Genomic DNA, 16568 nt, shown 5'->3' with positions numbered 1-16568 from the left:
GATAATTATTCAAGCTACTTCCTTCAATTAGGAAATATATTTATTATATTAGAAGGTTATATATACATGAATTTTGAAAGATTTTTAAGTTATTTCATGAACTTATGTATACTGTACCTTTATAACAAGCTAAGGTAAGGGCACTCTCCTTAAATTCATTGGAATGCGTATTAATGCCAGCTCCGTTTTCCAGCAGCAGCCTGGCTACCTCCACGTGCCCAGCACTTCCAGCCTCCATCAAAGGAGTATGACCATTCTCGTTATGGTCCTCAATACTAGCACCGGATTCCAAGAGCACCTTCACCACATCCACATAGCCTCCGGCACAGGCGTATGTGAGAGCTGTGTTGCCTGGGTGAGGAAGAAAGAGCAGGGAGTTACCACAGAGCACTCTAATGAAACAACCTAATGAAGCATCAATTTACACTATGAAAACTACAATGGCAGAGTAAATCTGTAAGAAATATTAGTTGCACTTCATCTTTCTGAAATCAACTTTATATACTCCCTATTTATCTGATAACAGTGTCCAGCCAATGTGGTATCACCCCAGCTACATGTAAGGCCAAAGAAGGAGCATCACAAATGGAAAGCTAGCTGGAGTGACAGAACAAGTTCAAGGAAAACCTGGGTGACTTAATATGTAAACAAAAAAGGAGCCAGGGATGTAGCTCACAAGCAGAGACCCTGCCTAGCACCCGTGAGGTCTTGTTTTAACTTGCAACATGGCCAGCACAGAAGATACAGAGGCTGGAGAGACTCAGACATCTGTCAGGACCACAGAACTGGAAATAGAAGACTGAGCAATTCTGTCCTGAAGCTGTTTTCTTTTCCAATGAGAAGAACAGTGATGTTTAACTTTAATTAAAAAAATGTTTTAATCCACATTATTTTTAGCAGAATGTTCAACACTGGTTAAGTGATCAAAGTTACAATGGTTTCAAAAAGATTCACTGTTCGTTTTATTTTTGGAATGTACTCAGCAGCCCAGGCTGGCCTCAACCCATGGCAATACTCCCGCCTCAGCCTCCCAAATGGTGGGAACACAGACATGAGCCACCACAGCCAAGAAAAAGATTAGTTTTTGTTGACAAAAATGCCCCATGTTGCTGGACATGGTGTATATGCCTTTAATATCAGCACTCAGGAGGCTGAGGTAGGAGGATGGCTATGAGTTCAAGGCCACCCTGAGACTACATAGTTAATTCCAGGTCAGCCTGGACCAGAGTGAAACCCTACCTTGAAGCCCCACCCCCCAAAAATGTCCCATGTAATAAGAGAAAACAACTTTGTAGGGGAAAGACATTAACTTTTATTTAAAGCATAATAAAAACTTTTTACCTGAATATTTTCATATAATTTAGCAATTTTACACAAATTTATGCAGGCCCGACTTTAAAAACAAAGTAATTAGGTTCAAGTTTATGTTCCTATGGAACACATATTTCGATAATAATTTTTCTCCATGGGCTGCAATCTAGCAACAGTAGGGAATGGTACACTTGCTGCTATATTTCCTGTCCCTCTATGCAACAGGAAAGAGGGTTCTCCATTTCCAAGAGACCACTGCTTCCAACCTGCAAATATGACTACATCTGAAAGAACCCTGAAAGGCCAAGGCCCTGTCCTCAAAAGGAGAACTAACTGTCCTTCAATGGTCATTCCATGAACTTCACCCAGAGAGACTTACGCAAATATGAAGCCCTAAGAAATTGGCTTGTGGGGCTGGAGGGATGGCTTAGCGGTTAAGGAGTTTGCCTGCAAAGCCAAAGGACCCAGGTTCAATTTCCTAGGACCCACGTAAGCCAGATGCACAAAGTGGCACATGTATCTGGAGTTTGTTTGCAGTGGCTGGAGGCCCTGGCGCACCCATTCTCTCTTTATCTCTCACTCTCAAATACATTTTTTTTTAAAAATCAATATATTTAGATGTTTTTTTAAGTTTTATTTATTTGAGACTAAGAGGACTGCTATCCAGGATGTTAGTAGTCAGCAAAATTGAACAAGAAATGTGCATATGCCAAAAAAAAAAGAAAGAAATGTGCATAACCTGTTGAAGACTGTGCATTGACGTCGGCCTTATGAGCTAGCAGCAGTTTCACAATTTTGACGTGTCCTCCATTAGCAGCAGCCATTAAAGGTGTAATGTCACCTTTGATTCCCCTATCTTCCACATTTGCATGCATTGCCAGTAAAACCTTAGAAAAGGGAAAGAAACATTAAAGAATAGAAAATAATTTTAATCAAAAAATTCCAACATCTGATAATAAAACACCTACCTATTCATAATAAATGGGACAGATTAAAATAAAAAGGTTGATTTCTGTGAGCTGGTATGGCTTGGCAGGCAAAGTGCTTGCCACAACGAGGAGGACCCGAGTCTGGACTCCAAGCACACCTCAGATGCCAGCATAGTGGCACTCGTCTAGAGCCCCAGGGCAAGGGAGGGAGAAGCAGGGGCGTCCTAGAGCTCACTGCGTCCAAGAGCTAACCCTGGTCTCCACACATGTGCATGCACACACGTGACATATATACAAAGGCCAAAAGCAAAAGGATTGTGTTGATAATACAAACCTGTGCAAGTTCATAGTACCCAGCAGAACAAGCTAAGCAAAGGAGGCTCTCGCCTTCCTCAGTGTGCTCGTTCACACTTCGCCCTTCGATGAGCAATTTCCGCACGGCATTCACATCTCCTTCTGAGCAGGCTTCTGCTAAACTGCGGCTGTCAGAGGAGATTGTCATAGTCAGGCACAAAGTCAAAACTGGATGTTTAAGTGCTAGTTTTGTGATGTCCACCTGAATTGTAATAATCAATATTCTAAAACCCTTTCAGTTACGTAAATACAGGATGGTCTGGCCTACTGTAAGTGGACAAATAACATTTTATAAATAAAATTCACATCCAAAATACAGGCTATAATTACAATTCTTTTGTTCCACCACTAAAAAACTTTTCTAAAATCTAGTAAGCAAAACATAAAATTGTAAAATTACACCTGAGTCTTTCATCAAGTAAAGGAAAATCAGACAGAAAAGACAGGAACATGCGACTTTAGTAAACAAAAACTGATAAGGACGGACTCTTCGGGGCAATGTATTTGTGTATCCTACCATCATTAACCTAGTTACTTCTGCTACTAGTGACCTCCACAGATATCTCCTTGTCTACTTGTGGTACTACCAGTCAAACCATGGGCCAGAAGTGGCCCTCTCCCAGCCACCCGCCCTCACTTTGCCCTCCTTAGGCTCCTTCCATAGGCAGCCAAAGAGGTGGCAGCCATGTGAAAAGCGAGCACATCACTCCCCCACACACCTCCCAAAGCTTCCTCACTTGTCTTCCACCAGTGACAGGTCACCAGGCCCTTACTTCTCCTCCCTCCCTGGCCACACTACTTCCCTCACATCCTTCTTGCTGTTCCTGCACTGTCACAAATAAGCTCTAAACAAAAGATAGTGCACATGCTGTCCATCCGCCAAGATAGCTCCTGTTCCAACTCCATGAACATGCAGCATGGCCTGAAACCCAAGTGCTCCAAGAGTGCCCCCAGGCAAGTCCTTCTTTAAGACAGTGCCTCACACTGCAGACCAGGCTGGCCTTGAACATTTTTTTTAATTTTGTTTTATTTTCTTTGATAAAGAGGCAGAGAGAGAGAGAGAGACAGACAGACAGACAGACAGACAAGACAAGACACTGGGGGCACCATGGCCTCTAGCCACTGCAAACAAACTCTCCCAGTTGCCAGCACCACCTTGTGCATTTGGCTTACATGGGTACTGGGGAGTTGAACTTGGGTCCTTAGGCTTAGCAGGCAAGTGAAAGCCATCTCTCCAGCTCTGACTTTGGACTTCTATGATCATACTGCCTCTAACTCCAGGGGCTAGAATTATAGGCATGCACTGTCATAGCTCACTCTCCATTTAATTTTTTTACCCACAGGTCTTATCAGTGCCATTCATAAGTTCACTTACTTGTGAACTGTATGATCCTCTTACCAAAGTGAAAGTCTCAAGCAGTGCTTAATAAGCTTGCATGTAAAATCCTCTTAATTCTTCACGTCACAGGACACTGACAATCCCTAGACCCAGTGTTCATAAATACTTCTAGGCAAATTTAGGAAAACTCCTTCTCTCAGTGCTTTCTCCCCATAAAAACATTCCTCTCACTTTCACACTCACTTCCTTCATCTCTCTACCATCTAGCCCTTTAACTTCATGGCCCTAAGCTTGGTCAGAACACCTCACAGGAATGGTTGTAAGTTAGTCAACTTCATAGGGACAAACAACCTCACTTACAGGAACGACTCAACCAGCACTTGAACTTAAACTCTGTAAAAAGACCATACCTCACCCAGCACAGGATACTGCACCATACTTTTCCAACTTTACTGAATAAAAATATCAGAGCCACCATGCCATTTCACAAATGTAAAACCACCTGAGTTTTATCTCTGTTCATTTCCTGCTTGAACCAGCATTCATACAGTCTTCACATGTCTTAGCTTTCTCTATTGCTTGTCTCATTGAAAAATATCCAGAGCGCTAGTAAAACCCCATGCTGAGCCGGGCATGATGGCGCACACCTTTAATTGCAGCACTCAGGAGGCTGAAGTAGGAAGATCACTTTGAGTTTGAGGCCAGCCTGTGACTTCAGAGTGAGTTCCAGGTCATTTTGGGCTAGAGTGAGACCTCACCTCGGAAAAAAACAGAAACAAAATACTGAATGCTGGGGCTGAGGCTGTAACTCATAAAAACGCTTGCCTAGCAAGCACAAGGCCCTGAGCTCATCCTCAACCCCAGGAGAGGGGAAGGAGAGACCTACACCTAAGAAAGGTTAGAACCCAAGGCTCACTAGAGAAGGTCAGTCAATCTGGGAGAACAGTTAAGTCAATTAATTAAAACACAAAGCCCAAACCAGGTGTGGTAGCACACGCCTTTAATCCCAGCACCCAAGAGGCAGAGGTAGGAGACTAGCCATGAGTTCAAGGCCAACCTGAGACTACACAGTGAATTCCAGGTCAGCCTGAGCTAGAGTGAGACCCTACCTTGGAAACCCCCTCCCCCCAAAAACCCTAAATAATAGAAAAAGAAAATTCATATACTTGTTATTTTTTAACAGCCTTTTTATGTGCTCATAACTTTGCATAAAAACAATGTAGACAAAAGTATGAAATGTATAGATGTTATTGTTGTCTTTCTAACCCTTGATGTACTCACGTAGCAATATCAATGTGCACAGGCACAGGCATACACATGGCAGTACAGTCAATAATGGACTGCACACACACCTAAGAGGGACAGCCAGAAGAGCCAGGAGTCAAGGCAGGGAAGGGGGTTGGAGGGTACCACTGTGTTCCTCTACACCGGTAAGCATTTCAGCTATCACAGAGACCTCAGCTGTCTTACTCTGGCAATGCAGTGCTGTCAGCTAAGGACGCATTTCTCTCCAGATCATTGCATCACTGAGGCAAGACAATAATGAAATATTCTTCGTTTCCTAGCTGCTAAAACAAATACTACTGGTTTTATTTTAAGAGAATAAAATGAAGGTATAGAGGCTTGAAAGAGTAACATATTAATGACTCTTCAGGTTTTTCCTGTCCATTTTCAATATAAACCCATCACTGTCCATTCACAGGAGATGGTGCAGTTATTATACAAAATTGAAAAACTGTAAGATATCAGGTTACAAAGTATTTAGTGAATCCTTACTAACTCTAAAAATTCTATGTACAAGTTACTATGAGAGACAAAAAAATTAAGGCAGTGGACTCTCATCCATTAAGGAAACCACATCTATGACTCTGCTTTGAGCCCCATTAAATAAACAGAAGCACATCCCTTAAATGAATGTATAAGGACTGGAAAGTGGACAACTAACTGGACAACATTAAATTCTTTGTCACTAAATGCATAAGGAGCAGATGAAACAGGGAAACATTTTTTTAAAAAAGCAATTTTATTTATTTGCAAGGAGAGAGAGGAGGGAGAGAACAGATGCAGCAGGGCCTCTAGCCACTGGAAACAGATGCACACACCACTTGGTGCATCCGGCTGTGAATGGGTACTGGGATCAAATCTGAGTCATTACGCTTTACAGGTAAATTCCTTAACCACTGAAGCCCTCTCACCACTCCAGTAAAGGTTTTTTGTAACCCTGTTAGCTGTAAGGCTAGTCGACCTTGCCTTGTAGTCAGACAATGATGCTATACCAATTGTCATCGACTTGGTATTGATTAAATTATTCAACTCTCTTAACGTGTTATCTATAACCTGGGAGGTAAGACAAAAATGGCGGTTTTTATGAGCACAAATAAAGATTATGCATGTTAAGTGGCTATGGCATCATGCACAAAGTAAATGCATCATGTTAGCTTCTTCCAAGCAGAAGAGGGTCTCCACAGAGCCCACCCAACTGAGTGCTCACTTGTCTGGCTGCCCCGCGTGCGCTGTGCTCTCCGCTCTCATCCGGGTAAGGGCAGCAGCTGCCTCATCCAACGCACAGCTGACAGATGACGTCAACCTCCGGAGCACTTCAGGGTCTGCAAAGGCTTTACCATCAGCAGTCGATAATTTGCCTATTCCTGTTACATACCCAAAAGGAAAAACAAAGACAATTCAACTTACTTAAATCTATATGCTAAAAAGTAACATTCAAATGTCTACAGTGAGCATAAAACACTCTACAACCTTATTCATTCCACGTGGTTCCTAAGTACCTGGTCCCATCACTCTCTGGTGTCAGCTAGGGGTCATCAACCTATGCAGGCACGCCGGGAGTCTGACATGCACATGTTGTTAAACTGGGAAGGTGGGAGGCATGAGCTGTTTAGTCGTTTTTCTCACGACATGTAGAAAAAGACTACCCCAAATAAAGTCAACATGGAAGACGGCAGAGGCGCAGGAAGAAGAGTCTTGAAAACGCCGCTCTGACTCACTGGCACCAGCACTGTCATTGTGTTCTGGGAATGTCTGCTTTAGCACGTGGATCTAGGCAGGGCTCACACTTGCGATCAATGTCCTAATGGAACGCAGCTGTACAAAAATATCATCTCTATGTATCTTATTTCAACTTCCTACATATATTCATAAATCATACCTTTAAGTACCATACCTAAAAATTACCCAGGACAGTGAAAAAAAGAACTCCAGAAGCTGAAATAACTGAATACACAACTTTTCCAGGTATCGCTATAAAGCAAGCTTGTGTTTAACCTTCACTATTCTAATGTGGTGATGCTTAATGCAGGCTGCCCACCACAGCACCTGTTGTGTCTGTCACAAACACAACTGCCAAGCTTACCTGCATGAAAAGAGGTTCTGATGTGCAATCAAGATTACAGAACCTCTACTACAACACCCTGGTCACTACTCAACATGCAGTCTAGCAAAATACAAGCACCACTACTACTTAGGATTGTGTAAAAACATACTGTACAATCTTAGAATTATAATGTACTGGATAAAAATGTACATTTCTGAAAAGACCTCCAGGTGAGTCAGATGTGTACTACAAAGTTTAGGACCATTCTCTTGGTAATAACAAACTCATATGCACGAATAAAGTTATAATAGGATGCAATGTCATAAGCTTCTGCTCCAAGTTCATAAAAGGAAACCTTGATTTTAACTCTAAGAAGATTCTGATACAAAATATTCTGTTTTATAAAACCCAAACCAGACCTGACAGTACACCTCTATGACTTCAGCTACAAGGTGCTCATCAAGACAGGCACAGGGTAAAATCAGTCTTGGCTGGTGAAGATGAGATCCGCTGTGTATTCTGTGCCACTAATATGAAAAGTTGTACTGTGATCGGACCCTTCCAGTCGTGTTTATTCAAATGAATCAAACCACATCTGGTACTACTGAAATCAATGGCTTCCATTATGAGAGAATTAGCAATTCTCCTGCCTCAACCTTCTCAATTTTAGGGACATTGCAATTACAAGTGTGCACACCTGACTGCACATTAGGAAAGTTGTGTGTGTGTGTGTATTGTGCACACATATGATCCTCTCACATGTATAAGCAGAAATTGAACAAGAAATGTACTAGCTATTCTGGTTATGGTGACCAGCCTTCCCTGACTGACTAGGAAATAGCAACAACCACAAGCAGAGTATAACGTGAGGACCACATAATTCTCATCAATTCCTGATTTGCCATCAGGTGAGCAACAGAACTACAAGACTTCAGATGGAAATCTCTTTTGACTGAAAGTCACAGGATATTTGTTTCCTCTTAGAACTCGATACACAGAACTAGAATGTAAAACAAACTCCATCTTTGAAAAAACTAATCATCTTAAAATCTAAGCTAATATTTAAGAACAAGCTGAAACACAGTTTTCAAAGAGATAAGGGTCTCCAACCTCCGGGGATCAGTTCGATTTTGCTTGTGAAAATGGGGAGCCTAGCTGAACACAAAACTGAAATAGCTCTCTTATCTGGGTACTCATTATTCAAAACCAAACGAGAAAGGCCCTGAACTGGGAGACATGGGTACAGAGGAGAACGAGGCCCCTAGTAAATGGAAAACAAGGATGAAGTGAACACTCCTGCAAAGGCAGTGATACCCTCCGCCTTTCCGCTCTTAGCTTGGCAGTCAGGCTTATTATTCATGAGACAATGGCTGGCAGACATTTCTCCCAAAAAACTGAATCCAATGGAAAAAAAAAAAATGTTCTATATGTATTTACTGCTAGGAACCCTAAAAATTTTCCAAGATTATCTACCACTGGTATACACATGCTACATAATTTTTAGACAAAGAAATCCATCAATTTTATTCTCACAACTAATTACCCTATGCCATACGGTTGGTGGGAACACGGACATGGGGAACCTTTTTCCACTGCTTTGTGCCTGAACATGAGTGTCTTTGAGTACTAACTGGGATGTTATGCTTTAGCAGCACCCATATTTGTAACTACAAAGTTCATATATAACGTGATGTGTGAGATGTCCCTTTTTATAAGGTAAACATCTTACACTGGTAATGACAATCACAATATTTTAATGATGAAACTCTCAAGAAAACAATCAACCTTTATTCGTAGCACAAAACACATGTACAAGACCTAGTTTTCATGAGATTTAGGTGCAGCCTCGGGTAGTAAGGGCACCGAGGCTAGTAAGAGTACAGACACACCTGCAGCTTCCAGCAAAGCTTCAAGCCGAGCCTGTGTCTCAGGATCTACTGTCCTGAGATCTGCCCCGTCAGCAGTTCCCGACAGGAGCAACTTAGAAGCTGTTTCCAGCATCGGATTCTCCAAATCATCCTGATCCAAAATGAAAGACTCCACCTGGAAGGCACATCAGAAAAGGAAAGGAGGAACAGAAGGCGAGAAAGAGAAGAAAAAGAAAATTAATCAGTGATAAACACAACAGCAGACTTAAATGAATACAATGGAGATCAAAGCTAAGTGGACTTAAGAATTCATGGTTCAGCTGCTGCCTAATTTTGATACTGAAACGATGTAAGGCGGGCATGGTATGGGACACACAGGAGGCTACCACACCAGCAGGTTGTGTCAGCTGTAAAATCTTTGACCTTGGTAGTGGCCTAACCCCAGCAGACGCTCCCTGCCCCAGTTCTTAAGGAGCAGTTTGCAAACACTCTTTTCAGCAAGCTTGTAATTGACCTGTGAAGGAGTGAGCTTCCAGAGACGTTATAGAAGAGCTACTGTTTAAATTGACATTCACTTTATTAGATGTGGAACTAAAATACTAAAGATATTTCTTTAAAAAATACATTCATGGGCTGGTGTGATGATGGCTCAGTGTTTAAAGGCACTTGTTTACAACGCTTGGTGGCCCAGGGTTCATTTTCCCAGTACCCATGTAAAAGGCCAGACGCACAAAGTGGTGCATGTATTTAGAGTTATTTGCAATGGCAAGAGGTCCTAGTTCTCTCAAATAAATAAAGTCTATTTTATATACACAATGGATTCACTAAATCACAACTGATTTTATAAGAAAAGTCTGTAAGTACAAGTTGGCAGCTTTAGGCAAATAAGAATCCAAATTAGTTTGTGATTTCACTGCAAGAAATACTGTTGCAGGGCGTGGTAGCACACGCCTTTAATCCCAACACTCATCAGGCAGAGGCAGGAGAATCACTGTGAGTTCGAAGCCACCGTGAGACTACAGAGTGAATTCCAAGTCAGCCTGGACTAGAGTGAAACCTTACCTCGAACAACCAAAAAATAAAAATTTTAAAAAGAAGAAATACTGTCAATTCAAATGGCAAGCTTATTTTAATTACTCTTGAGAATAACTGTCAAATACCAAGTTTGATAGCCACAGTTTGTCAGTGATACTTTCCAATAAAAATGATACTTAATGAAAACAAAGATCAAATCATCTTGCATCACAGTAAAGTGACCTGTGAAGAAATACGCTGACTGAACACACCACAGCCACCAAGAATGCCACCACACCAAGTGTCCACAGAGCAGTGACGACAAGTCACACCCCACAGGTGAAGACAGGGGCAGCTATGACCCCTGGAGAGTCTTGGGGTTTTTCTGTTGCTGCTGTCTTGAGGCAGGGTTTCACTGCAGCTCAGTAATGGTCTGAGTCCCTGGAGAGTGCACACACCAGGTGTTGTGAAGAAAAGACTCCACCACAAAAAAAAAAAAAAAAAAAAAGGCGGGTGTGGTTGCGCATGCCTTCTCACGCCTTTAATCCCAGCACTCCAGAGGCAGAGGTAGGAGGAATGCCATGAGTTCGAGGTCACCCTGAAACTACATAGCAATTACCAGGTCAGCCTGGACTAAAGTGAGACCTCAGGGAGAAAAAAGAGAGGAAGAGAAGACTCAACATTCCCAATCACAGTGCATCTTTAAAAATGTCACAGACCTGATGGCCTAGGAAGCTTACTGCACAAATCTAAGGCATTTCTGTGTGCTTTGTGCTGTCACTGCTGGCTGAGACATGCGCTCACCAGGCCAGCCCGAGCTTGAGGCAATCAGGGTGCGTGCCTCAGCTTCCCATCGGGCCTCCCTCGAGTTTGAAATGGGGTTTAGCGATGGCGCACAGTATATTCTCAAACTCCTGGACTCAAGCAATCATCCTAAAAGTGTTAGGCTTATAGGCATACAGCAATACACCCAGCAGAAACCTAATAACATTATAATAACTAAAGGACTGGGGAGATGGCTTGGTGGTTAAAGGCACTTGCTTACAAAGCCTGCTGGCCTGGGTTCAAGTCCCCAATATCCATATAAAGCCCAATGCATGCATATGAAGTTTGCAGTGGCAAGAGGCCCTGGAGCATCATTTTCTCTGTCTCTCTCATAAATAAAATTAAAAACAAAAAATCATGCATATTGCTATTTTGAATGGGCACATATTTGATAATAAATTAATTTATACCATTTCAAAAGCAAACAGAATACTCTAAAATGACATAACTCCTGTTTTTTATAAAATTCTGCAAGGTAATTTTCACATCAAAAGCAGCTAAGGGGAGCCGGACATATGGCACATGCCTTTAATCCCAGCACTGGGAGACAGAAGTAGGAGAATGGCTGTGAGTGTGAGGCCACCCTGAGAATCCATAGTGAATTCCAGGTCAGCCTGGGCTAGAGTGAGACCCTAACTCGAAAAATCAAAAAACAGCTAAGGGGCTGGAGAGATGGCTTAGCAGTTAAGGTACTGGCCTGCAAAGCCTAAGGACCCAGGTTCAATTCCCTAGTACGCATGTAAACCAGATGCACAAGGTGGCGCATGCACCTGGAATTCATTTGTAGGGGCTGAAGGCCCATTTTCTATGTGCCTCTCTCAAACAATCAATCAAACAGCTAAGATGTTAGGGGTAAACAGCTTCTTACTTTTAAAGGCAGAAGCAAAAGGGTAAGGAAGGATCATACAGCCTCTCTATTTAAAGCATTAGTGATACAGGACTATAAAGGTTTAGGAGGTACACTTCAATAAGAAGCGTACATATAGCATTGCAGCAAAATTATAGCAGGGGATAAAAAGTCTTCCTGTTTTGACACCTGGTTGAAAAGGTATCTTCCTAAAGAGGTCTCTTCTTGCTGAACTAACTGCTGCACCCATTTCAATGCAAAGGGGCTGAGAAGAGGAAGTAGGCAAAGCAAAGCCAGATGAAGGGAAGACGGGAAAAGTAAGCAGCATTTTAAACCTACTTTAGAGTGGAAGGCCTCAAAGAAGAGTACATCTTGAATTGAAAATACACAAGGGTCCCAAGTCTGTTCAAAGCAACACTGGCAGAAAGAGTAACATGAATGGATTCTGACCAAAACTACTAATTTGTATAAAAGAAGGATCATGGCTCTGACATATATGAAATTTGAATATGAACAGAGTTCACTGCAGATATGAGATTTCAGTTAAAAGTGACTTGCTGACAGACACAAAGTTCCCTGTTACATAGTGTTATAGCTAAGCCTAGTGAAAATGTACTAAGAAAATTGCATTTCAAACAAGATGGGGAATATTAAGTTCAGAAACATTTTTTCTTATTGACTAAATTTCTCCACAGAAAAGATGGTTGAATGATCTAGGAGTACAGCACTTAGTAGGAACAACTCCTATGTTCTATGGCTTATTAGGATAACTATATTTAACAGCAATTACTTATAGTTTCAAAATACTCCATAGGGAAGATTTTCAATGTTCTCAATACAAAGTAACATATGTTTGAGGTAATGGAAATACCAGTTCCCTTGACCAGATAAAATACTGTGTGTATGCACTGACAGATCACACTGAACATCATAAATACGTATAACTATATGACACATAAAAGTTGTTCAACAGCTGGGCGTGGTGGTGCACGCCTTTAATCCCAGCACTCGGGAGGCAGAGGTAGGAGGAGCACTGTGAGTTTGAGGCCACTTTGAGACTACATAGTGAATTTCAGGTCAGCCTTGGCTACAGTGAGACCCTACGAAGAGGAGGGGAGGGGAGGGGAGAGGAGAGGAATGAAAGGGAGGGGAGGGGAGGGGAGGGGAGGGGAGGGGAGGGGAGGGGAGGGGAGGGGAGGGAAGGGAAGGGGAGGGAAGGGAAGGAGAGGGAAGGGAAGGAGAGGGAAGGGAAGGAGAGGGGAGGGGAGGGGAGGGGAGGGGAGGGAAGGGAAGGAGAGGGGAGGGGAGGGGAGGGAAGGGGAGGGAAGGGGAGGGAAGGGGAGGGAGGGGAGAAAGAAAATGTTTAACAAATAAAAACTTAATGTCACTCAGGGTCTGAAGCACAACTACCAGTGGTGCTTCGGCTACTCCTGCATGACTTCAGCCCTCTCTGGACCTTTACACTGCCACATTTTTAAAAAATTATGTATGTTTATATGTATGTATATTCTATGTAAACAAAAATTGTATTTAGCTTACTTATGTAGAGCTGAAGTAAGTATCTAACAGATTTTCAGGACTCATGCAACTTTTGGGAGAGAAAAAAAAAAAACCACTGTAAAGAAGTTGAAATTTACCAGATGATTTTAAGATTCTTCCCTTTCAGATTCTAAAAAGCTTGAGTGTCTGGGGAAAGGAGTGCTAAACCTAAGTTATTTTTGCAGAAAGGGACTCCCTCTCTCAGCGTAACCTGGGATGACCTGAAACGTGCTATGTATGTGGCCTGAAACTTATGATTCTCTTGCTTCCTGCTCCCAGGGCTAGCAATACAGGTATGTGTCTTCACAACTGGTTTCCAATTTTTTGGCTAGGAGAGAGGAGAAAGAAAGAGAAGCGTGGGTTCACCAGGACCTCTTGGCATTGCAAAATAACTACAGACGCATGCTCCGCTTATACATGTGGCTTTACATGGGTAATGGAGAATTGAACACAGGCCAGCATTTGTCAACAAGCACCTGTAATAACCACTAAGTCACCTCTCCAGCCTTTTAACAGTATTTTTATATAGCTTACATGTACTGCAGAATCTTAGACTAACTAGGTATCAGTAAGATGGAGGGCAGAAATGATGCCTTCATTGATTAAACATACAATTAGTCTAAATACTTTATGTGCAAAGATACCCTGTGCAAGGAGAGATGCAAAGTACGAACACTGCGCACAGCCACAGCTCAAGAGGACAGAGGGGCAAGCTCTCTAACAGCAGCCCTTCCCACTGCCGAGAGAGCAGCGCCGAGCTCCACGGAGCAGCACTTCCTAGCATGTACCTTCAAATCCTGAGTTTAAATCCAAAAGAGCGCCTAAGATTATTCGAAACTCTTTTTCTAAAAGAACATTGTTTGTGCTTATTATGCAATAAATGGAGACTGATATAGGAGACCTAATTTCACCAGCACTTAGAACGAAGGGTCGGTAACTCCAAGTTAAGGCAGACTGTGTGTGCCCCTCTTTGTCAGGTTCGCAGCTGCAGTGGAGACGAACACTGAATGCACTTTCAACTGACCACTAACCCATCTGCATTAGGTGACTCCGACATGAAAATCCATTGTGAATCACAACAAACTCCTGGAATGCAACCATTTCAAATGGCCAGACAAGCAAGCACTTCTACCAATGTGCTACACACCCAGTCTTTAGTCTGTTTTCTTACTTTTTAAAAATAATTTATTTATTTGAGAGAGGGGTGGGGAGAAAATGGGCACACCAGGGCCACTAGCCACTGTAAACGAACTCCAGCCACATGTACCACCTTGTGCATCTGGCTTACATAGGTACTGAGGAAGCCAGCCTGAGTCCTTAGGCTTTGCAGAAGGCAAGTGCTTTAACTGCTAAAGCCATCTCTCCAGCAACTAGACTGTCCCTTTTTCAAGGAAAAGCTATCAGCTAGTGGATATTTAGAGCACAGTGACTTAAGCTACATGTTAACATGTTTTGTTTGAGTCAACTGTATTTCCTAAAATGGTGTTTACCAGTAAATTCTTGTCTAATACAAATGCAGCAAAATGTAAGAGCCAGAGAAAAATTTGGGAAAAATAATTCTAGAGCCTTAGAAATCACATTTAATTTGCCATTACAGTTGACAAAAAAAAATATATAATGACATTTATTTATCCATTTTTATTTTTTTTCCAAGGCAGGGTTTTGCTCTAGCCCAGGCCAATATGGAATTCACCATGTAGTCTCAGGGTGGCCTCAAGTTCACAGCAATCCTTTTTCTGTTTCCCAAGAGCTGGGATTAAAAGCATGTGCCACCATGCCTGGCTATGACCCTAATTTAAGTGACAGGTTTCTAAATACTAAGGAGAATAAATACCTACCAGTCTGATTTTTCTACCAGCAAATTCAATGCTGGAGTCCCACTGCATGTTCACAGAATTCTGGGAAAGGACTTTAAAACTTCCTACTGTCACTACTGAAGGACAAAAGTGAGACAACCAAGTATTCAGGCACCTGGTTTGTGCAAAATAAAATATACAGTGCCATCTATGAAGCAGTCTTGCTTGTCCCATGAACTGTAACCTACTGTACAATCTTTAGAAATAAAGACACACAACAAGCTAAGTCAATGTTCTCAGTCTAGACCTCACCATGTTGTTGGCCAGATTCTTTATTTCCGTACAACAGGATATTAGCAGTAGCCTGGCCTTCTCCCACCAGCAACCCCATCTACGTCAGGAACCAACCAAAAATCTCTCTCCAATCATGAAGGAGTAATGAAAAGCTAACTTACAAACCCACCCACCAAAACAACACAGCACAACACCTGAAGGAACTGATGAGGCTGAGAGGCACGGAATTAAACAGAAAAATCAAAAACATGAAACATTTTACAATACAGTCGGTCTTCCCTTCAAGTAGGCAGAATGGGAGCAAGAATTAACTGTTTAAAAGAAATTTTTAAAAACATAACCTGCAATATAATACAGATCCTATTTAAAATCCTTATTCAAGCAAACCTAATATTAAAAACACCCTGACGGGAGGGTATTGCCATGGCATATTTTTTATAATCATGGAAGTTGTTAATAATTTAAAAAAGAAGAAGAATCCACCCTGACATTTTTGACAAAAGTGCAAGATTTGAACTTGTACGTGCTGGGTATCTGGTAAGAAAGGGAATGACATTGGTTATGTAAAAAAACGGACTTCTTATCTTTTATGGCCATGCATACTGTACTAGTAGTGGTAATGTCAACAAATTATCATAAATACTTGAAGTAAACAAAGCTGTGTAAAAATACCCCTGGGTTTTTAAGCCGGAGTCAAGTATCCCTGGCTAGCCTCAAACTCATGGAGAATGTACAACTTTGAACTTTTGATTCTTCTTCCACCTCCTGAGTGCTGGGGTTACAGGCGTGCGCCACACCAGGTTCATGGGTGCTGAGGTCAAACCATGAGCTTCTTTGAGCACTGAGCTAAATGGAGGCTGCTGTATATTCGTCTCTGTTTTCATGCTGTTAACTCCTCTGGTTTTAGTGTATTTTTACAAGATTTTAATGTTGGCCAGAGGTGAATAACTTTTCTGGATTGAGCCTCCCAGTTCCCTCTATACACAAATGGGAAGTTAATTGGGCAATCTGACTATGCACAACTAACGGATCAACTGTAAACATTAGCAGTGCATCACTAACAGCAGAACACAACTTTTACAATTTTACCTACAGGATAGCAAAATACTCTATTTTGATTGACT

General features: G+C 42.0%; 1 protein-coding gene across 6 annotated transcripts in view; it reads right to left on the bottom strand.

Moving 5' to 3' along the window:
* The window catches only part of Ankrd17 (ankyrin repeat domain 17), a 130497-nt gene that overhangs the window by 82539 nt on the left and 31390 nt on the right, over window positions 1-16568 (bottom strand). For all 6 annotated transcript variants that reach the window (XM_004665353.3, XM_045130224.1, XM_045130221.1 and 3 more), the window contains exons 2-6: window positions 9151-9304; window positions 6425-6581; window positions 2575-2722; window positions 2051-2198; window positions 118-351 (exon numbers count right to left, since the gene is read on the bottom strand). In XM_004665353.3, coding sequence (XP_004665410.2) covers window positions 118-351; window positions 2051-2198; window positions 2575-2722; window positions 6425-6581; window positions 9151-9304 — 841 coding nt within the window. The remainder of the gene's footprint in view (window positions 1-117; window positions 352-2050; window positions 2199-2574; window positions 2723-6424; window positions 6582-9150; window positions 9305-16568) is intronic.

Source organism: Jaculus jaculus, chromosome 11 (genome assembly GCF_020740685.1).
Source record: "Jaculus jaculus isolate mJacJac1 chromosome 11, mJacJac1.mat.Y.cur, whole genome shotgun sequence".
NCBI classification, from domain to species: domain Eukaryota; kingdom Metazoa; phylum Chordata; class Mammalia; order Rodentia; family Dipodidae; genus Jaculus; species Jaculus jaculus.
The sequence above is the reverse complement of the archived record's forward strand: the minus strand, read 5'-3'. Positions and strand labels throughout refer to the sequence as shown.